The sequence below is a fragment of the Scomber scombrus genome, chromosome 14, assembly GCF_963691925.1.
Source record: "Scomber scombrus chromosome 14, fScoSco1.1, whole genome shotgun sequence".
Lineage (NCBI taxonomy): Eukaryota > Metazoa > Chordata > Actinopteri > Scombriformes > Scombridae > Scomber > Scomber scombrus.
Window position 1 is genome coordinate 19251837 of NC_084983.1, and position 23750 is coordinate 19275586.

The 23750-nt window shown below is 37.7% G+C and overlaps 1 protein-coding gene across 1 annotated transcript in view; it reads left to right on the top strand.

Moving 5' to 3' along the window:
• The window catches only part of LOC133994380 (polypeptide N-acetylgalactosaminyltransferase 10-like), a 73594-nt gene extending 69917 nt beyond the window's left edge, over positions 1-3677 (top strand). Inside the window, exons 10-12 of the mRNA XM_062433624.1 lie at positions 636-752; positions 932-1081; positions 3513-3677. Coding sequence (XP_062289608.1) covers positions 636-752; positions 932-1081; positions 3513-3677 — 432 coding nt within the window. The remainder of the gene's footprint in view (positions 1-635; positions 753-931; positions 1082-3512) is intronic.
• Positions 3678-23750: the final 20073 nt, after the last annotated feature.

Below are 23750 nucleotides of genomic sequence, written 5' to 3' on the forward strand. Positions count from 1 at the left end.
TATAAAATGGTTTGTATGATTTCAGGTCAAACTAACAATATTATTAAAACCAAAAAAGCTTGGGATTTTATCACTGTGGTGCTCAGGGCATCAGATTAGTTTCTCATCGTTTTATTTGAATAGGTCAATGGCAACTTAATACAATAATCACAGTTGACAGTCAGAGGCAGCCTTAAAAAAAACAGTGTAAAACAGGAAATAAAAAATGTGATCCAATCAAATCCAAAAAAAAAACTGATGGTTGATATTGGAAATTATTTTCAGACTGTAGTTTAGAAGATGCTCAGATAAAGGACTCTGGGCTCAACCTGGTTTCCATAGCAACCAACATGCCATTGACGTAGTTACTACTACTTAATGCAAGTGAAATAACCTAGGGGGGAAAAGCTAATATACTATATTTATCTACATTATGCAGAAATGACATGAATACTTGAAAGTTAGTCAAATCAAAGGCATTTCATTTGCGATTTAGATACAGTATACAAAACACAGCACAGAACCCTCTGGAATTTACATTTTCATTTTTGTATGCAAGAAGAAAATGTGTGTGTGATCAATGTATTGATTGACATGTCCTCCTCATCTTCTTGAGTCCATGCTAACGTGTTTCTGTGTGTATGTGTGTTTTCTAGATACGCAATGTGGGTAGTGGCCTGTGTATGGAGATTAAACATTTCGTATCGGGGAGCCCCATCCGCCTCGAGAGCTGTGTGAAGGGGCGGGGTGAGGTGGCCTGGAGTCATGGGCAGGTGAGGGTCAGCCATTACACTTTCTCAAGTAAAAAAGTATGTTTTATCTGTACGGCTGCTGTGCTGCACTGCATATGTGATATTTGCGCAGTCCTGTATGTCTTGAATTTGTTAATTCATCTGGATATTTTTAGCTGCGCTATTTTATGTTGGTTTGACTTGAGATTTGTCCCCTGCAGGTGTTGACATTTGGTTGGAGGGAGGATATTCGGGTCGGTGACCCCATGCACACAAGGAAGGTCTGCTTTGACGCCGTCTCTCACAACAGCCCGGTCACTCTGTACGACTGTCATGGCATGAAGGGGAACCAGCTGTGGAGCTACAGGAAGGTATGGGGGAGGACAGTAGAGAAGTGAATGAAGTGGAGTTTTTACTGCCTCTTTTAAGATAACAAAGTGTGCTGTTGTACTACTTGCTTTGGTCAACCTACCATCATTTAGGTAAATGAATGAATCATTTCATAATCATGGCTATATGTGGAACTTCTAATGACATAATATAAGGAAAACTTGAGGGATGCATAAACAAACCAAAAAAAAGATGGCATTTTTCATTGATGGCATTACATTTTAATTTGTACAAAAATATGACAATCCTGGCATGAAGCTATACTAGCTACAGTATGTGGTGTTTTCAGCCCATTCATTTCAGTGTCCTCTTGTCTGATTGGTGGGACAGATTGAGAGGAAGGTTAGAGCTGTGCCTTGCTGTCTGCCAAAATGTCTGTTTTGATACAACCACTGATGGAGTTGGACATTTTCAAAACACAAGTTGCTCTAATTTATTTTTCTATAAAAAAGTATGATCAAATGACTATTTGCAATGTGAAAGGGGTCACTTTGTAGTAACAAACAAACTGAGCTCACTCGACTCTGCAGTTCTACAAAACGTTTGAGCATCTTTCAGCTCATTGGTCTGATTTTACAGCTGCCTGCGAGCTTGTCATAACTTAACTGTTTTCATTCATTTATAACTGCTCTCATCAGCTTTTGCATGATCTCCATAAACAGATACATGCATATAAATGCAGTATCTGAAGGCAATGGGACATGATTTTGATGTTAGACATTGTGGTTTCCATTTGTAGTCTGTTTGCATGCAGCTCATCAGTCCGTATGAAGGGCAAAAGAGGCATTTTACAAAATACAATCTCCGAACCAATCGTGTGACAACAATTTAGTTTTTTATTTGCTTTTTGAAAAAATGTATCTGCATTCATATCTGTTTAGAGGGATTAGCCGAAATGGTAGCTGATGGCTTCCAAGATTGACTTTCCTATAGTACCCAAAATGAAAACAGAGCTAAAAAGAAGAGAATAAGAATATTGGGCATCCATCACGTGTTCACAAACATTACTGCAAATGCTACATAATGTTGCTCAGTGTGTGATGGATGTCTAAATAAGCAAGGTTTGCCATATCAACTTTCTAAGATGATAATATGTTCATATTGTGTTCATAGCTTATTGTGCTCCCCCCATGCACACAAAAAAAGAAAAAAAAAGAAAAGTCAATGTTAAAAGTTCACACTACACTTCTACTCTCTGAGTTAAATGTCTGCTGGAACTGATATTCACGTTCTTAAATGTCACTTTTCCTACTTCACTGTTTACTTTAGCCCTGTTTCACATTGGCACCTTTAAGCCCCATGTTAAATTGATTTTCAGGGGATTACCCGCAAATTCAGGGCTAACCCTGCTCCGGAGCAGGGCAAGCAAACCCTAGGGTAAAGTCGGAGTAAGCCCACTTTGGAGTGTGCCAGTGCGAAAGCTTTCTTAGCCTGGGGCTAACAGGTCTTGTAGCCTGGGGCTAAGGGCGTTTCTAAGGATAATTTTTGCCCTGGGCTAAGTGCAATGTGAAAAGGCCGATATAGAAACCATAGTTTGTAACACCTGTACACAGCAAAATATTAAAATATTATTTGACTCTGCTGTGAGCTTCCTGTATTTGAAAAATTGTTTGATCATGTTTTGGTTTGTATTATTGGACAAAGGTAAGCTGCAGTAGAGTGGTTAATTTTTTTCTTAGATTCAAAGCCATAAGCAAGGTGGCACTATGTACCATCATAAATAATGCAGAAACCATTTTAATGAGGTCAGGGTTGAAAACCTCTCCTTTGATACACTTTGCTTATATTAGCTTAATGCAGCAGCTTCATCATTACTCTGAATAGAGGAAAACATTCAAAGCCTGTTTATGCGAGGACATACAGTCATGTCCCTCTTGGATTAGAATACCAAATTATTAATTTAAAAGCAATACATGATGTTTCTTTGTTTCTGTCTTTAAGAGGGAAAATAGCTCCTTAATTATACTTGGTTTTCTTTTCATGACAGACTTTATTCTTGACTTTGCTGGGTTTCTGATTTGTAAGTAACATAAGTGGAATAAATAATGAAGGTAAAATCAAATATGCTTTCATTCGATTTAAAATATAATGTAAACATTTACGTAATGAGAATATACCTTGGGCATTCTTGTCAAATTCATAATCATATTGATAAATAGAAGTATACATTTTCTTCCGGTTTATCTGTTGTGAAAATTACAGTGTACTATGATCAGTATTTAAAGGGGAAAACAGCCAGTTGTTTGTAATAATATAAGGCAAAGTATGTCAGTTAATATTTCACCAAAATGCCCCCAAAAATCATATCAAGGGAGAAATAAAATGTCCTGTCCAAAACATTACAACTCTTTGATTGTGAATAACGTGGTACTTTTTCTCTTCATGTGCTCTTTCTCACATCGTTTCCTGCAGGATAAGAGTCTGTATCACCCCGTCAGTAATAGCTGTATCGACAGCAGCCCTGGAGAGCGGCGAGCCTTCATGAACACATGTGACCCCTCGTCTCTCAGCCAGCAGTGGCTGTTCGAGAGAACCAACACCACTGTGCTGGAGCACTTTAACCGTGGCACTGACTGAGGCCACTGGATGATGAGATTAGGCATTTTCCAAAGATCAAGATCAATAAGCAATGATCACTTTTGATTAGGTGAGTAATAGCATATGGTACTAGCTTTTGTTAGGCTAGTAAAGTCAGATTGAAGTATCCAGGGACAAAATTAATGCACCGTTGGTGTTGGTCTTTTTGTGAGAGTATAGAGAATAAGATGAATAGAAATGCCAACCTTATTCTATAAACTTTGTTGTAAACTTGTCTGAAATGCTGCAAACTCTGTTAATTTTGCCTCTGTGTCACTGTTGTCCAGATGACAATGGAAGCTACAAGTGAATAATGTGCCGCTTCAGAAACATTCCCCGTGGTACAGCAGTGATCGAGTGCACTGGCTGAGAGCTGAAGAGCTTGTCAGACCACATACAATTACATCCAAAATCCAATCACACAGCATGAGCTCATGCTAAGGAAGCAGGTAAATCACTCTACCAAAATTCTTAGTATGGTTAAATTACTCAATTCTGTCTTTAAAATACTGATATAAACTGATTTAAATAAACCTATTCCCCTCTCTGTCTGTATTCTGTCTTTCCCAGAGTGGGGGAACCACGGTGAAACCTGATTATCCTGTTGAAACCAGGAAAACATGGAGCTTTCACAGACTGCAGTTTGGACCTCGAGAATTTCCAAGAATCAAAAATTTGCAAAGAATGCTCCTTCCTTCCTTTGCCGGTGTAAATCTGTTGAACACAGACTCTGTTGGATTTAAAAGGATGGTCTATTCTCTTGCCTTATTTCCCCCGGTCTTTTTCAATTGATGCCTTAAAAATCCAACAGTGGGACATGCCTGATCCTCATGTTTTCATCCAAAAACACCATACAGCAATGTATATGGGACTTTCTAAAAACTGTTACTGTATGGAAACTGGAAAAGGCTGAATACCTGTTGAACAATTATTCTTGCACAGTGTGCAAAATCACTGCAAGAACATATCTTTTTGTTTTTCAAAAGGGACCAAATCTTGTACAGACCCATCCTGGAATTTCAAATATTCTTTTTATACTGAGCAATAAAGAAAGAAAATGGTTATGTAGGTTGTGTCTATTTGTACTTCAATATGTAGATTTTTTTTCATTTAAATGCTGTGTGAACATTTGCAGATAACATACTGCTCACACAGGTTAATGAAAAAATGACTCCTTGGAAGCAAACAAAAGAAAAATATACAGAACACGTATTAACATTAATTAAATCAGAATGTTTCTTTAACAGGGATATATCAAGAGGAAAAATGAATAGCGTTTCCTGTGTGTTAACATATAAAAGCTAAAACTCATTTCATAGGTACGACATTTCCAGGCCAAATTGTGGCTGTATGGGTCATGTTGATTTGACGGTCGGTTGGTCCACAACTTGGTCTAGGCCTGAAATATCTCAATAACTCAATTATATTGGTTTTTATTATTTCCAGACAATGTACTGTACTCAAAACATTTTGGTGATTACATGACTTTTAATCTTATATGACCTGCAGATGGATATTTCTGGTTAAGAGCAAAATGTCTCGACTATTGAACGGATTGCCATGGCATTTGGTACAAATATGTTTCCCAAAGGATAAATTGTATATTGTTATACCTTAAGTGCCACCTGCTTACGATCTGAACTTGGATCTATCTCTGAGTTATTTTGCCTCAAGAACATTTTATTGTACAGGTATGATTCAACAGTGGCCTAACTTGCAAAAAGACTTCAGTTGACTTACACATTATAATGAAAAAACAAAAACAAAAAAACCCATTGCTGGTGCCTGAAAAGGAGGGAAAACAGGAAATCCACAGCAACAACAGCATGTTTTCACATATCTTTTGTCAAAACCTACAGCCAAGAAAAAAACAATCCTCTACCTACTGATTACTGTTATATTAATGACAGGTGTACAATTCACTACAGGCTACACAAATGAAAAAAATTAAATAAAAACCACATATGACAGCCTGCCATGACATCTGATAACCATATCCCAGAAGCTATCACTACCACTAAGAAACTAAATAGCTGAAACTAACATTATTATTGTCATAATGCTCATGGCTCATAGTAGTACAAATATGTAACAAATATTGATAACTTCCCAGCCTTAGCCACAGTATCGTAGACATGCATTTCATAGACACTGTAGTACAGTTAAAACAACCTGTTGTGAATTATATGAGGTAATCAGAGTTTAAATATCCCCCCATGGCTAATACATTTATATTATAATACAACACAGATTGGTAATGTATCAGCAACAAGTCTTACACAATAACATGGTTAAATGATATAGTTGCTGACTTTCCAAATTGTTTTATTGTCAACAAATCTCATATTAGTGTATGTCAATAATGAACTGACATTGACTGATCCGGAGAGTAGTTCTTTATAAGAGACTGGGCATGCACGTGACTGTGGTTCCATTTACAGTGCTTTGCTAGCTTTGCAACATTTTGACTTTGAAGTAAGTTGTTTTAGAAATTTACAATGTAGTACAAAGTCAAGAGGTCGTGATGTGTAGTACAACAAGCTTGACTTTGCCTGCCTACATATAGTTTTTGGAAAATAATGGTCTACGGCACAGAGGAATACAATATATGAGGGACACACACACACACACACACACACACACACACACACACATACATACACACAATACTTATAAGTAGATACATTCATTGGTGATTTTGCTCTGTACATGGGAAAATCTTGGAGGTTAAAAACAAAATAAAATTGCCAGCCATGTCTGTGTGGAAGAATGTCAAAAATCTCTAGTTGTGGCAGCAAACACTTCAGGGTGTCGGGTCAGGACACTAATTTAACTTATTCAGGTGAGAGTGTGGGGGAAAAAAGGAATGCAGAGTCCATGTACAGATTTGACTGTTTATATAGTCATTGGGATACGTATCTCTGAGTTTGTGTGGTTCTGCAACAACAGAGAACAGCTATACAGATTGATTAATAACTACAATCTGACAGAAACATCAATAAAAGACATAATTACACATATATAACAGCTAACATCAGACTGAAAACTATTAACCTTAGCGTAAAACATAAAATAACAAATACAATGTACAACAGACTTAACTAGCTAGCATAACTCTCAATTAGCACAATCCAGCAGCTAGCTCTTAATGGTGAAATATTTTGGATGGAGGAAACACCAATTAACTAATCCTTTTATTGCACTCATGGCGACAAATAAGCTATCACCCAACATAACAAGCTTAAAGAACCTTGTAGCTTACGTATTCATGGACGCACACAGTAAAAAAGTCCGTTTGACGTTGCTATGGTTAGAAACAGTGAAGTCCTGTCATCGTCTCTCTGTCCCACGCGCTCTACAGGTGCAGGCACGCAGAGTGAGTGATGCATTCATGTGCACAGAGCAGCGTCGGAAATCAGAGACTCAAGCGAACGGTGCATGAGAGCACAGCCTTTTTTACAATGTCCTATAAGGTTAAGGGACAAACATGGTTTTACAAAAAAAATAATAAATAAATGTAGATTTGTGGTTGGAAACTGGAATTGAATAGCTATCCCCTCTGTCTGATCCATCCACCAAGACCTCTTCCCAACGTGGGCTTTGACGCCTTTGGGGATTTTCTATTTTTCCCCTGTCAGAATTACGACAGCCACTAGAAGGCTGTGTCACTTTAACATAAATACATTTAGCTCACTTGCTTAAACAACTTATCCTGTCATTTTTCAGTGTCTGTATTAATGATAATTTCTGGTACACCAACAGTGTGCCCACTCCAAGCACTGTGTGTTTGACCACTCAGGTCCTTGACTCAGCACCTGTATAGAGCAGATGTCTTATTGGGAATCTGATAAAACCGAGGTCACACAAAATCATCTCTGTAGGGAAACGTAAGCTAGCCATGGAGGTTTAATTTCCAGATTGAGCAAAGGACAGCAGCCGCTGAGGCCGAAAGTTCATTTGCCACTTTCACTTTTTTTATTGACAAAGTGAGTCATCAACCTTAGTGGGAAATCCAATACCTGAGTATGAGTCTGGGGATCTTATTGGAGGTCTAATGCTACCCAGGTCAAACAAGCAGTGGAAGCCTTTGCAGAAATTGCTCTAACCTTTGTCTTTGCTATACATGCACCAAGGGTAAAAAGAAAAAGAAAGAAAAGAAGATATATGAAATAGACTGCCAAACTCATAAAAATGTGAATTTATCTGTCAGTCAACAGAAATTGTATGTCACCAAAAATGATCATTTATGAAAGCTTAAGTGATAAACACAGATCTACACAGTGTCATATAAACTACAAATTCAAACAAATGTGCTTATGTGCTTAAAAATATATAAATATATATTTCAAGACTCCACATTGAATATGATGTCATCATCATGACAAAATGACCAACATGTGCAGTACATACAGTACAGTTGTGGCTGATCAGGAAGAAACCTGTGAACCAATTCTCAACCTCATAAAAATCCAAAATATATTGACTTGGAGAAACAAACCTCACAAGTGCCTTCACGTTGAAAATATGCCTCCTTAATGATAATAAACAAATGCCTCTTCAGTTATTATTAAATGCCTCCTCAGTAACACTGAACAAATGCCTCTTCAACAATAACTCATGCCTCTTAAATTACAATTAAATGCTTCCTCATTAATAATAAACAAAAGCCTCTTCAATTATAAATGAATGCCTCTGTAATAGTAAAAATGAACAAATGCCTCTTCAATTATATTTAAATACCTCCTCAATAATAGACAAATGCCCCTTCAATAACAAGCAAATGTGTATAAAAAATAAAAATAAATAAATAAATAAAGCCTGCAGGCTATAGTTAGGCAAGCATAAACTATTGCACGAATAGCACAGGTACCCCAGTTAAAAGGTGATTTTTAAAAAATATTCACCCATAGTTGGCCCCAGAATGCTCAAAACTGCCCTTAATCAAAAAAGCAAAAGGCAGCAAAAAGGCCTAAACAGAGTCGCTTCCACACATGCACTGCAATCCTTTTCTGGAGGAGCTGTTCGTGTGACCACAAATGTCCAATTCAGTCGGACCAGAAAAATTAAATGGACTTTAACCTGCCAGCTCCCTATACAACGTCTGTATAACATCCAACTGAGCACATGTGTAAATATAGTAGGCTGGCTAAGCTGCATTTTTTTGACTAGGCCTGAATGCTCTTCCATTGGGAGAGAGGACTTCCTGGGAAAGTTTAAGAATAACGAATTTCAACAATAGTGTACTTTTTGCATCATTTCCTGCCTCCTGCTAACTCTTTCCAGGTGCCACCCCTCGCCTAAACAAAACAGAGTATGTCCAGTAGGTGAGAATGTGTCTGACACGGACATCCTGCTGTGTAATATTTGTATGAAAGGGAAACTCAGGACATGTTTAGGCCTGGTTTTCCAAACTGTTCCATTAGTTCATATGTGAAAAGAGCTTAAATCTGCTAAAATGAGGTCTGCAGTAAATTGAGGGATCAGAATGAGATGGGTGTGCAATTTCTCACCTCTCTTAGCGCCAAAGAAAGGGTGTCATAATCCGATCAACACTTGATAAATCGATCCTGCTACAACTAATTGGGAAAAGGGACAGCAAATACCAAAGAATGGGTGACTACTAGAAGTTGTTGAGTCATTTTTGCTTCCGCCTATAGCAGAAATTAATGGAAGATTCAACCCATACAAAGACAGAAGGGTTAGATAGCTACATGAGATAAAAAAACAAGGAGAGAAAAAATAGCAACACAACTCAAGGAAGGAAAAAAAAAAAAAAAGGAAACCTCCCAAAACTTAATGCACACACAAATGCTTCATTTCTAAGCCCTGTGTTCAAAATTACTTTTCAGGTAGTCCCCTATAATTTGTTAAATAAATAATACATTTGTAAGACCAACTGACTAATTATAGTTATAAATATAGTTTGTGTGTGTGTGTGTGTGTGTGTGTGTGTGTGTGTGTGTGTGTGTGTGTGTGTGTGTGTGTGTGTGTGTGTGTGTGTGTGTGTGTGTGTGTGTGTGTGTGTGTGTGTATTCCAGACAGTATTCCATTTATTTAAAGTAGGAGCAGAGACTTTGTTTGCAGCTGAGAGTCACACAACATTAATCTGGTGTGGGTGAACCTGGCAGGACTTCCATATTAATTTTTTATTACAATATAGTTTTTTGATTCAATTTCACTTCTCATTGTTACTACAGTGTTTTTTTAATATGTATGTTATATTAGCATATTTACTTCTCATCAGTCTTTCCCTCTTTTTTCTAAGGTTGTCTTTTTGTTAAATTAGATATTTTATATTGGGTAATTTGTTATTTACATAGATTTATGACTGATGGGAGATGCGACTGCAGTTTGTTTGTCAGAGATAATGACAATAAAAGCTTTCTCTAATCTTGAAAGCATGTTTTGATAACACCAGTTCATTCCATTAAGTTGAACATGAATGATCATGGCTGCCTAGCAGTCAATGGGCTTTCACACACAATACATATGGGCTATTATTGTTATTATTATGACTTATTCTGATTTCAGTCCCCCCCAGATTGACTGTATTGTTGATAGCGCTGCAGACTTACTGAGAACAACTCTGGACTCCATCGCTCCTTTAAAAAAGAAGATAATTAAACAACGGAAAACAGCTCCTTGGTATAATTCCCAAACTCGACAATTAAAACAAATTTTACGAAAACTAGAAAGAATATGGCGCTCCAGTAAATCAGAAGAATCTCACCTAACCTGGCAAGACAGTCTTAAAACATATAAGAAGGCCCTCCGTAACACCAGAGCTGCCTACTACTCATCACTAATAGAGGAGAATAAAAATAGTCCAAGGTTTCTTTTCAGTACTTTGGCTAAACTGACAAAGAGTCATAACACTACTGATCCATGTATTCCTTTAACTCTCAGTAGTGATGACTTCATGAGTTTCTTTAATGACAAAATCTTAACTATTAGGGACACAATTAATCACCTCTTGCCCTCAATAAGCACTGATTCATCCTCTAACATAGGAAACTCAGAAACTGCTGTTAAACCTGATATTTATTTAGACTGTTTCTCTCCAATCAACCTTATAGAATTAACCTCAATGATCACTTCCTCTAAACCATCAACCTGTCTCTTAGACCCGATTCCAACTAGGCTGCTTAAGGAAGTCCTTCCCTCTGTTAGTACTTCCTTATTAAATATGATCAATCTGTCTTTAGTGACAGGATATGTACCACAGTCTTTTAAAGTAGCTGTCATTAAACCACTTCTTAAGAAGCCTACTCTTGATTCAGAGGTTCTAGCTAACTATAGGCCCATATCGAACCTCCCCTTTCTCTCTAAGATCCTCGAGAAAGCAGTTGCTAATCAGCTGTGTAACTTTCTAAATAATAACAGCTTATTTGAGGATTTTCAGTCTGGATTCAGAGCTCATCATAGTACAGAAACTGCACTGGTAAAAGTTACAAATGACCTCCTAACTTCATCAGACAATGGACTTCTCTCTGTCCTCGTCCTGTTAGATCTTAGTGCTGCCTTCGATACTATTGATCATCAAATCCTGTTAAAGAGACTTGAACATTTAATTGGTATTAGAGGAACAGCATTAAATTGGTTTAAATCCTATCTGTCAGATAGATTTCAGTTTGTAAATGTCAATGATAAATCCTCCATGCAAACAAAAGTAAAACACGGTGTTCCTCAGGGTTCAGTGCTTGGACCAATACTATTCTCCTTATATATGCTTCCTTTAGGAAATATTATTCGGAAACACTCAATAAATTTTCATTGTTATGCAGATGACACTCAATTATATCTATCAATAAAGCCTAATGAAATCAACCAGTTAACTAAACTACAAACATGCATCAAGGACATAAAGGCCTGGATGACCTGTAACTTCCTGCTGTTAAACTCAGAAAAAACTGAAGTTATTGTGCTTGGCCCTAAACACCTTAGAAACACATTATCCAATGATATAACTACTCTGGATGGCATTACTTTGGCCTCCAGTACTACTGTAAGGAACCTAGGAGTTATATTTGACCAGGATCTGTCCTTTAATTCCCACATAAAACAAATTTCAAGGTCTGCCTATTTTCATCTGCGTAACATTTCAAAAATCAGACATATTCTGTCTCAAAATGATGCTGAAAAACTAATCCATGCATTTGTTACTTCTAGGCTGGATTATTGTAATTCATTATTATCAGGCTGCCCTAACAAGTCTCTAAAGACTCTCCAACTGGTCCAGAATGCAGCTGCACGCGTTCTGACAAAAACTAGAAAGAGAGATCACATTACTCCTATTTTAGCTTCACTGCATTGGCTTCCCATAAAATCAAGAATAAAATTTAAAATCCTTCTCCTTACTTTTAAAGCTCTTACTGGTCAGGCTCCATCATACCTTAAAGAGCTCATAGTACCTTATGTACCTACCAGAACACTGCGCTCCCAGCATGCAGGCCTACTTGTGGTACCTAGTATCTCTAAAAGTAGAATGGGAGGCAGAGCCTTCAGTTATCAGGCTCCTCTCCTGTGGAACCATCTCCCAGATTCGGTCCGGAGGGCAGACACCCTCTCTACTTTTAAGAGTAGGCTTAAAACTTTCCTTTTTGATAGAGCTTATAGTTAGCAAGCTCCTAGTTTATGCTGCTATAGGCTTAGACTGCCGGGGGACTCCTACCTCCATGATGCACTGAGCTCCTCTCTCCTCCTCTCTCTCTCTCTCTATCCATCCATCTATATCCAATAACATTCATGTACTATTAATGCATTCAGTAACCTACACTTCTTCCCCGGAGTTGTCTGTGCTTTCTCATCTCACAGGCAATCTGGGCCTGTAGACGTCCGGATGACAGATTCCAGTCCCGGACCTTCTAGCTTCAATGTTTATTTTCAATGTGCTACTCTCTCTCTCTCCTATTCTTCCTCTCTCTCCCCTCTACCCCAACCGGTCGAGGCAGATGGCCGCCCACTTTGAGCCTGGTTCTGCCTGATGTTTCTTCCTGTTAAAAGGGAGTTTTTTCTTGCCATTGTCGCTAAATGCTTGCTCATGTGGGAATGTTGGGTCTCTTTATAAATTAAAACTTGAAGAGTACGGTTTAGAACCTGCTCTATGTGTAAAGTGCCTTGAGATAACTTTGTTGTGATTTGGCGCTATACAAATAAAGATTGATTGATTGATTGATTATTTATTATCACTTCACTTCCTGGCACTTTTGCATAAAACAGCATTTTTTTACAAGTAGAATTCAGGCACTCAAAGTGTAAATATGATGTACTTCTAAATAATGAATGATTTCAGACTCAGCTTTGGTCTGTTTACTGGCATCTTCAGTGTACTATTTTTGTCACTTTCTAGGGTGAAGACAGACTTAAAGCACATTAAGGGTGAGTGTAGTATGGAATAAGTACAGAGAGAGACTACCACAAGTATAAATGTTTGGTCTGCAGTGGTGTGTTAGCCTTCTGTTTGACCTCGGAATGAATCCCGTCAGAGCTTCTGCTTTTTAAATTTACAGCTATAAAAGTTAAAAAAAAAAAAAAAAAAAAAGAAAGAAAGAAAGACAGAAATTGAGTTGACCACTCAAAACATTAAGATACACTTCAAAGAAAACCCTAATCTGCCCTTGTTCTTTGTTGTATTTTATAAGTCTGAATGTGGTTTCATGGTCACTGAGTGTTACAGCAATGGGCTTGTGCACACAATGAATCCAGACTCCAAGAAATGTTGCTCTGAAGTGAAATTGGTTAGAAGTAACTGGCTGGTATGCATTTTGATGAGTTAGATTATTTTTATTCACATACAGCTGTTGATTTAGAGTGTCATTTGAAAAGATGTGTGATCGAAACTTTGACATCTCAAGTTCTAAACAGATGCAGAGACAATCTGAGGTGAATGGCAAGTAATGTTCACAACTGCTAACTACGGAGCTATGTGTGTAATGCACTGTGTCAAGTCAATTTTACAAGGGGGAGAGGCCCACTGTCATTTAAATTCCATCTCTAACACATCCAGCTCGACATTCGCCTCCATCATATTATGACCCAGCAAATTGCACCCTCTCCATTTGATGATGTGCGATATGAACATCAGACAGCATGAAATGGAAAGATAGATGCAAGCTGGAGACAAAAACTGAGACGAAAAATGCTAATTGAATCCTGCCCTGACTGAAAAATAAAACATTTTCCTTCCTTGGTGTCAGCTTTTATCTTACATATCTGGAAAATATGTGTGCAGAAATGGGTCAGGATAAAAAGCACCTTATTAGCATGTGTGTTAACCACGCTAATAGAAGTATTAGTCACATGTTGGAGATCAAACTGGAAGAGTCCTTGAATGAAACATATAATGACTCCTTGTGAAAGCACAGTTTCTCTCTCTGGGGAGATGGTTTGCTGCCTGTGTGACTAACATCCACAGGCTCCTCTTGGGTTGTGATTCCTTCAGTCCAGGGAGCCAGGAGAGGTGTGACAGCCCTGCTCTGCTCATAACCTATCAGCTGAATAATTACAGCTAACCTGCTTCTCCACAGGGCTTTGCTGCTATAAACGGCCCTGCTGTCACGCACTAATGGGAAATCACAGCCGTAGCAGTGTTGCAGCGGCAGGCTTGGGTCGCCAGGGACCTGGGTGGACGTATTCGGGTCAAATCCTTTAACATGCCTCGCTGTTTAAAACGGCAGACTGGAGCTGTTCAACAAGGGTTGTTTTTAGGTGATGTAACACATCCTCTGGACACCATTTTAGAGTCCAACTGAGATCATATTTCTTGTAAATCACATGCTGTGTGCTTTCATTACACAACAAAACGAACAAAGGATATCAGCACCCAAAAAGGAAATATTAATACTTTTTTTGTTTTCATTATTGTGCATATTGACACATTTACATTGACAGAACACACATTTGAATAACCAATGTTGCATTAGGTAGATAACACTGGCTAACAGCTAGATAGTAGTCTGAGACACAAAGGCCCCAGACTTTTTTACCTGCAGCTCACATTAGCTTTCTAGCTAATGCTTCCTTCTTGTGTACTGTAGCAGTATACACATATTGGTATGGCTACTCTGGTTTGCTAAATGAGCTACCTAAGCAACATCCCTCATGAGAAGTACACTGCAGGCAGTATAGCCAATTAACATTTTGAACAGCTGAAATAAATCTATCTGCAGGGGTCATAAATGGTCAATTTAAATGGTGTGACACTTAAAGGACAGGTCCATAATTTTTCATGTGGGTCTTAAAACAATAGTCAGGAGCCCAAATGAACATTTATATAGATTGTACTCAACATAATCTTTCCTCCTGTCCATACTGACCTTTAGAAGATACTTTCATAATACACTTACAATGTAAGTGATGGACGACAAAATCCACAGTCCCCTTTCTGTGCAAAAATGTATTTAGATGTTTATCTAAAGCTACTGTAATATCACACTTCAGTCATCCAAATGAGTCAAATCAAGTAGATATTTTTCAACGTTAGTCTTTTTAGTGCCAAAGTCACTCTTTTTGATACTATACTTCCACCACAGCTCGACAGGGAAACACTGCTAGAGGAAACACAAAGAGGGAATTTGATGTTGAAAGACTGTAAATGTGGCAGAAGGATATAATGATAATAATATAATAACAATAAACTTTATTTATATAGCACCTTTCATGTCATAAAATGCAGCTCAATGTGTTTTACAAGAGAAACAATAGAAACAACAGGAACAACAGGAGACACAAGGAGCAGAATGTACAAATACAAAGCTATAAAGAATCATAAAGAGATTAAAAAATATATAATAATGTCAGTAATAAAAACAAGTGGATCATAGTAAAACATCTTAAGATATAAAAGGAATAAATCAAGTATGAGAAGTATAAAATAAATTACATAATAACAACAACGTTACAAAGTGTGAATTAAATAAAAGCAACATCATAAAAATATGTTTTGAACAGTTGTTTTTTTGTTTTTTTTTAACTATCAGCAAAGGTTGCTTGTTTTATTTGTGATTGGAGTTTTTTTCCAAACCTTTGGTATATAATAACAGCAAGCATTTTGGCACACTGTGCAAGCCAGCACTAAATGACCTAGGGGAATGGTTTGGAACATACAGACAGGGGGCAAATTAAAGGAAAAACTTGTGTATAGAAACAACGATTGCAGATGCTTTCACACAGGTGCACTGCATGGTACAATCAAGCAATTAACTCAAGCTCAGCTGGCAAGTGATTCAATGGGAACAGTGACTAACGTGACATTTGCATTTAGATCTATGGAAAAGGCATCAGTAAATAGGGTCAGAAATTGTGGTCAACAGCACACATTTGATGACCATGATGCTTGTGTATAAGTGCAATATGTAAGGAAAAACATAAGAGCTACTCCTCCTTATGTGGCTGAGAATGTCAATGCAGGATGTGATCAGACTGTGTCAAAAAATAGTCCATCAACAATTACACAGAGAGGGGTATTAGAATAAGGTTGCAGTGCATAAACCCCTCATTACAAAGATGATTCCTACTTGAGAGTTCAGTTGTGTAAAAAACACAGGCACTGGTCTACAGAGATATGGAGAAAAGCGATATGGTCGGATGAGTCGTCCTTTATCCTATCCTTGACAAGTGGGTCATGTGATGTACACCAAGAGAAGGGTACATGTCTGAATGTTTGACCCCTACAGTGAGGGGATCCAGTGGTTCTGTTAGTCTGTGGGGGGCATTTTGTTGGCACGGTTTGGGTCCACTAGTCCCATTAGAGGAAAGGGTCTCCTCAAATCAATACTATGTTGCATTGCATTTGTATCCTGAAGGGAGTGGTCTCTTCCAGGATGACAATGAACCCATCTATAGGAGTATTAAAATGATGTGAATCATATGCTATGGCCTTCACAGTCATCTCAACCCAATTGAACACCAATGGGAGATTTTGGACCAACGTGTTTGACAGCGCTCTCCACCACCATCATCAAAACACCAGACGAGGGAATATCTTGTGAAAGAATGGTCTTCATCCCTCCAGTAGAGTTCACACTGTAGAATCAATAACAAGGAGCATTGAAGCTGTTCTGGCAGCACGTGGTGGCCCAACATCATACTAAGACACATTATGTTGTTTTTTCCTTTAATCTGTCCTCTGTCTGTAGGTGGTATTCAGACCACATCAAACAGTGTGGTGAAAACGCCAGTCCTCTGATTCATTTGAAAGTGGATAGTGCGTTTTAGCTGTCGGGGGTTTTAGCCACAGCGGTGCTGCACCAGCTTACAGCAAGAAAGTTGAGCCAGAGTACATTTTTGAAGAACTGCAACCTGATATCACATTGCGGTGGTCAATCACAGCTGGTGATCATACTGATCAGAGCTGTAAAACCATGCCATGAGGGGATACAAAGATGTTACTAGGAAGAGGGGAGGGCATTTCTTTTAGTTTGATAAGATTAAAGTAAAGTTAGGCATTACTTTCTAACTTTACAAGTCACTAAATTTAGAAAGAGAGAGCAGCTGTGGTTGAGAGAGGTGCAGAGTGAATAAAGAGTTTTAATGTTCTCCATTTATACTTTCTCTCCATTTTACTTCCTTGCTAGATTAAAAAAAACACATTACCTTGATCATTAACTTGACAGTGTGAAACATGACACATTCATAGATACACAGGCTACTGGCTTTTAAAACTCTCAGCAGCCAGAGTGACTCCCAGAGTAGTGGGGCTCCGATTAAGGTGCTAAGAAGGGAGTGGAATCAACACGAACAGGCCACAGCGCCCCCTCTGGTGCCGTGATCTTTGTACTGGTCTATATGAGTACACTGTTTTGTCATTGCAAAGTCTTCTTGTCACATTGATAAATGGTCTATGAAGTTGTTTGCCAGCACTGACATCCCATTTCAACTCGAGTGAAGCCCATCCCTTCTGAACAATGCAGGCCTATCCCAGAAACAGTCCCAAATGTCAAAAAATCCAAATTGTCTCGTGACTAATTCTCTGACTAAAGCCTCATAAGCTTCAGATAAACTTTAAACACATTGCTGCATAAAATGACACACACTGTGAGTTTTGGCCCCCATCACGTACATTTAAAGCACATTAGAAGGGGATATTTTAATAATCAGTGTGAACAGGAGGAATGATTAAAGTGAAGAAAACCTCTTCCAGTGTTATGGCTACTGACTTTTGCTTTAAGGCAGACTTGAAAAAATGTGAACCTATGAGACATGTTTTTCTATGACATAAACATACTGTTTTCACATACACACAGTAACGATGTACATGCCTATTAAATGTAGTATGGCCTAGCCTCAGGCTTTCATGTTTTTTTCATGTCTTGCTTTTATGTATCAAAATCATTACTTTTATACTGTGCTGCACTCCAAAATAAATTATTGACTGCTTCTTCTTACAAATGCTGTGATGAAGACTGACAGCAAACTTACTTGCACTTGAATATTGACCATTGTACTCTTTGAGTAAATAACTGTTGTCAGGAGATTATCACATTACTAAAGACAGAATTAAGACAACCTAACATAAATGGGTCCACATTAAAGCTCTGCTGGTGTATTTAAACAGAGAAAAATGTTAGCAAGCTGTGCAGCATGTGACTAGCTACACATCTCTTGGTAGTGGCATGTTGAATGAAAAAAAAAGAAATGATAATGATATGTAATATATGTATAATGATGATAATGAACCAAAGCAAAAAAGTTGGCAAAGAGGACTACTGAATTGTAAAATGTGATAAATTTATGATGCACCCAAGATTTAATAACTGTTTGAATGATGCCAAAGTCACAGATATAGAACTCCAATGCCACATCATTGTTGTATTATAGCAAGGGGGAAAAAAAACTGCAAAGCTTGGACCTATTCTGTCTGCAAATTTAAAAAAAAAACAGATGGCAATTAAGTACTTTGTCATTCTACAGTTTAGTGATAATGTCAAAAAAGTAACTTTAAAAATGATATGCTTATTGCTAAACATGGCCAATAACTACAGGTTCATGGAAAGCATTCATGAATGTCTTTTGAAATGTATTACATCCCTGATCAATCTGGAATATAGTTTTTACATAACGTTGCCTAAAAGATATTGTTGTTTTTTTATCTTCATCCTTCTTGCTGTTTAAGGAAGTGTTTTTCCCCCACTCTGCAGTCTGTCTGAGGCTAAGTGACTTAGTTAAATACCTGCTCTTTTCATATTTACATAAACCATGTCCAGCCTGTGTGAGTAATTTGCAGTCTGGAGCTTCACAATAACAACAACATTTTGACAGCGACAGCCAGAAACCAGAGCTGTTCACAAGTCATTTTTTACAAGTCCAAGTCAAGTCTCAAGTCTTTGAGCTAGAGTCCAAGTCAAGTCTCAAGTCTTTGAGGGTCAAGTCCAAGTCAAGTCTCAAGTCTCTGGTCAAGAGTCCGAGTCAAGTCTCAAGTCTCTCGCCAACACTAATTCAAATTCCTTCATATATTCAAAGACCTTGATATAGGACAGTATGAAAATGTACCAATTGTAGGTTCACTATAGAGAATCTACTGCAATGTGATGTGAAGAAACATACACTAAGAATTATTTCAATTCCATAACTGTATTTTCTTCAACAAAAAAATAATTATTTTAACAATGTTGTAAAATATAACAAAATGAACAAAACATGAACATCACAGAAACACTGCACTGCAGTTTAACACTGTGGTACAAACACATGTTCATTATTTTTTTCTCCAAGCTGCCTTTTATCTGCTGCTTAACACAACACACAGCAGGGAATGTGTGGGGATATTATAAATATATATATATATATATATATATATATATATATATATATATATATATATATATATATATATATATATATATATATATATATATATATATATATATATATATATATATATAAAATGACCATAGTTAACGCAACGTTGTGTTTTTTAATAATTAGTAGCGGAGCCACTAAGTTAGTGGCACTAAGCATAATAAGAGTTGCGGTGGTTTCCTGTCTGAGCTTTCAAAATAAAACATTTGCTATTGTGCGCTTCTTATTATTATTAACAAACAAATTTGGGGCTTGTCAATTACGGGAGAAATGACGGGAGGGCGGCGGGAGATGGTTTCGAAATATGGGAGAACCAGGGAAAATCGGGAGTGTGAAGGCATTGTATCCAAACGTAATGATCTGAGGCACTCCTGCTGAACTTATCGCACTCGCCATTGTCAATGTCTGATACTGAAGATGCGCGCTTCACACATGGCGCATGCGCGTGGCATGACGTTGGTGTTTACATCTAGCTCAGAGCCAGAGATCATACAAAAAGATGAATGACAGATAAATAATGAGAATAATAATAATAACATGAAATAAAGGTTGTTCGCGAGTCTCGAGCCTCGAGTCGAAGTCAAGTCTGAAGTCTTTTGAGGTCGAGTCCAAGTCGAGTCTGAAGTCACAGTTTAGTGAGACTTAAGTGCAACTCGAGTCCGAGTCGCGAGTCCGAGTCCCCAGCTCTGCCAGAAACTGCAGCTCATTGTGCTTCAGACAGTTACTCGCGGGTTGTTGGTGACACACACATGCTGCTGTCACCTCTGTCTTTGAACAGATTCATACAGCATGCTATATATTCTGTTCAGGTTGCCTGGACCAGGCACTCGTCCAAGAGCAGCTCAAGAACAGGAGACAAACAGCTCTTCAGCTGAGAGAAAGCTATTAAAAATGCCAGTCAGGAATTAAACTTAGTTTTTGTTGCAGGGATCCTACCAGTATATTATAATTTTCAGTCCATTTACTGCAAATCAACTGCTGTAATTTAGTTATTTTTTTCCACCCCCCACACAGCCATTCTCTTCTTGCTACTTTTACTACAGTGTGAAAATCAGCTTGCACGGGCATGAAACTTACTTGAGTTTAATAATCAACCACAGATAACATCATATCTGCAAGAATAACCAGGGCATGGCCCAGAAGCAGATTCCTCAGGGTGATCATGTATAATTAAAGTTCCTTGTAATTTGTCGGTCAGGGGCCCATTTCACCAAATTTTCAACACGCAGGCTGTGATAAAGAATATGAGATAATGTCCTATTGCATTCTTATTAAGACTTTTAATCAAAACAATCACCAATGTTGCTATAGTATTTGCAAAATGTGTGTAAGCAATCAGGCCCTGGCAGGCTTTTTAGACTACATCCACTGGTGGCACCCTCAAAGCCTGGAAAAGGCTCTTTGAATTCATCCAAATACTCTCATGTTGTTGGGTGTCATGAACATTGTAGCCTTTAGGGTATGCCTGGCGGTTTGAAACTTTTAGTAAGTCATTTCTCTAAATACAGTAATACAGTAATGCAGGAGGCATTAAATGCCTTTAAGGATACATTGTAGACATGAGAGAGAAATTGAGACTACTACTTTTGACTGGGGGTTTCTGAATCTTCACGGCATGTTGTGAAATGTTAAATTAGGCCGTTCCATAGAACTTTTTTTTTTAAAAAGCAGCACTATTCTTCACCAAACTAACGGATTTATACAGGGAGGGTGGTGCTGATATGGATGTGAAACCTGTGTTTCTAAGATCATGTAGGAAATACTTTTCTTTCTGCACTCCTGAGATGGCCTATCATTTTAATTCCATTTCATCTTGTTTAAAGTCACATCTCATGGCATGCGGTGTGCTCAATCCAAAATTCAAGGCATTTATCTGAATGCTTGAGGGCTTTCACTGATAAGATGATGACAACTAAAGAAAAATCTCCCATCTCACTGCGTTATATATCATTGCTGTGTGATGTTCACTGAGCTCCAGGAGGTATTTTTGTGATCAAGTGGTGTAATTTACTCTCTGTGTAGCCATTTACACTCAAACCTGCCTTGCCACTTCAACTAGTAATTTTCGACATTTCCCAGAGTGCAGAGAATAGTCCCAATACTACTGGCATGATTCTGCTTTAAGCAACACATGTGGCCATTAAAATTAAGAGAATAGTGAGAAATAGTTGAGTCACAGCATTAAGACAGACAACAGAGAGCCCTGTACTCACAGTGCATTCTGATCTGGTTTTATATAAAAATGTTCTTTTGCATCTTGTACAATGGATTTATGAAAATGGCCTAATGTTGGTACAAAATAGTAGCTTTGTCTTGCTCAAAATGTGACTCTTTTTTGTATAGGTTAATATTACTTGTGATTTAGTCTCCTAATACTGCCTCTCAGCATATTTTGGAATTACAATTTAGATATTTGACATTTAACAGATCTCCTGAATCATCTGGGGAGACATTTTTACATTCAGTAACCCAGACAACACCAAGCCAATTCTGATCAAACCACATATTGACTTTTTCAAACCACAGTCACTCCATGTCTGGTCTGCATCCTAATTTTCATCCTCTTATCCATCCTGCACAGGTAATTACTTATTTCATACCAAGCACTCAAAGCACAGAGGTGCTCATTCCCCCAACAAAGGAATCAATCACAGGTGATGGAAAAAAAGAAGAATATTGTTAAATATAGTAATTAATTCCTGAATTCATTGAAAAGGCCATTCCAGACAACCTATAATGAAATAGTCACAGAAACCCCTTAGAGACTACAGAACAGGAAAAAAGGATGGAAGTTAGGTAATCACGTCAGAGCATATCAAATTGGAACAATGGACGGAGCCCTGAAAGCCAAACATTTAAGCAGTCAGAGAAATGTATTATTGAACTCTAGCTATCTGCAAAAAACTATGTAGAAACCAAACTAAAGTGTTTAACAAAAAAAGACTGCATGAAGAGCCATATTAGTGGTGAAGGTGAAGATAAAATACAAAGGCCATGCGGTCAGGAAAAACAAATGGGTTAATCTCATCAGGAGCGTTCATTTGCTCAGTAAATTAGCAATCTATCTATTTGTGTAGAATAACCCCTCAATTAATTAAACAAAAAGAAAATGGCAAACCGAAAGGTTTCAAACTGTTTTTTTTTTTTTAGTTTGTTCCAGATATTTGGCGCATAAAAACCAAGCATTGTTTTGATCCTGTCGACAGTAAGCAGACTTGTTTCAGATAACCTGAAGTGTGAACATTAATGCATTTTGATCCAAAGCCATTCAGGGCTTTCCGAACCAACAGTGGCTATTATTTTTCTGAGAATCGGAAGAGGAAAAGGGTGGATCAGCACAAGACATGATTATTTCAAGGCAGTGGAGAGTCCAAAGAGAAGGGAAGGAAAATTAGACTCTCCTCTTCCTAGCGCCTAAGAACAACCAGCAACAGAACATTTCAGGCCTTAAAATGTCTATTTACTCACATTGTAGGAGATTTGGCTTCAGAGTGGGTTCAGGGAAAAATAGCAAACAAAACAGAACCAAATTAATCCAAACCATGATTGAGCAAAACCTTGAATTTTTAGATACCAGACACATCCAGATACCATATTCATTGCAACATATGATGCAAAAACCAGCTAAGATGACACAAATATACATTATTCTTTATTGGATGTTACATATTGTATATAAATCCCTGAAATGCCTCCTAACAGCAGTCACTGCTGAACAAGAAGGATTGGGAGGAAACACAATCACACCTTGCAATTTCAAATGGATTTTGGCAAGGATGAACTGACCGTTTCATTTGCCGTAACAGCTTTGTTACATTGTTTTCTCCTTAAATTAAACGCAGCTGCAGGAAGAAACACATTTACTATGATTGTTCATCCAGGAACACATTCACAGAAGACATCTATATGAGCAGAGGCTTTTAGGAAAACTCCACTAGGGAAAACAGCATCTGCAAACAAAAGCTTAACTCCAACTCACACCCTACCTGGAAGTAGGCTTAAAATACTGCAAGAGAGAAATTATACATGGCCATGTTGGATTAGAAAATGATGAATCAATGTTTGAAGTTTGCCAATGAGGTAAAAAAAAATTGATGAAGATTAGGGAGTTGACTTTTTTTTTTTTTTTTAAATAAGGAAGACCACAGCAACACTACTGAATGGAAGACTAGAAACATGCTTATAGGATTAAATTTGTCTCATATCTTTAGAAAAGAAAAAAAAATATTCACCAGTAACTGGCTTACTGGGTTGAAGGTGGAATCATAAAAATAG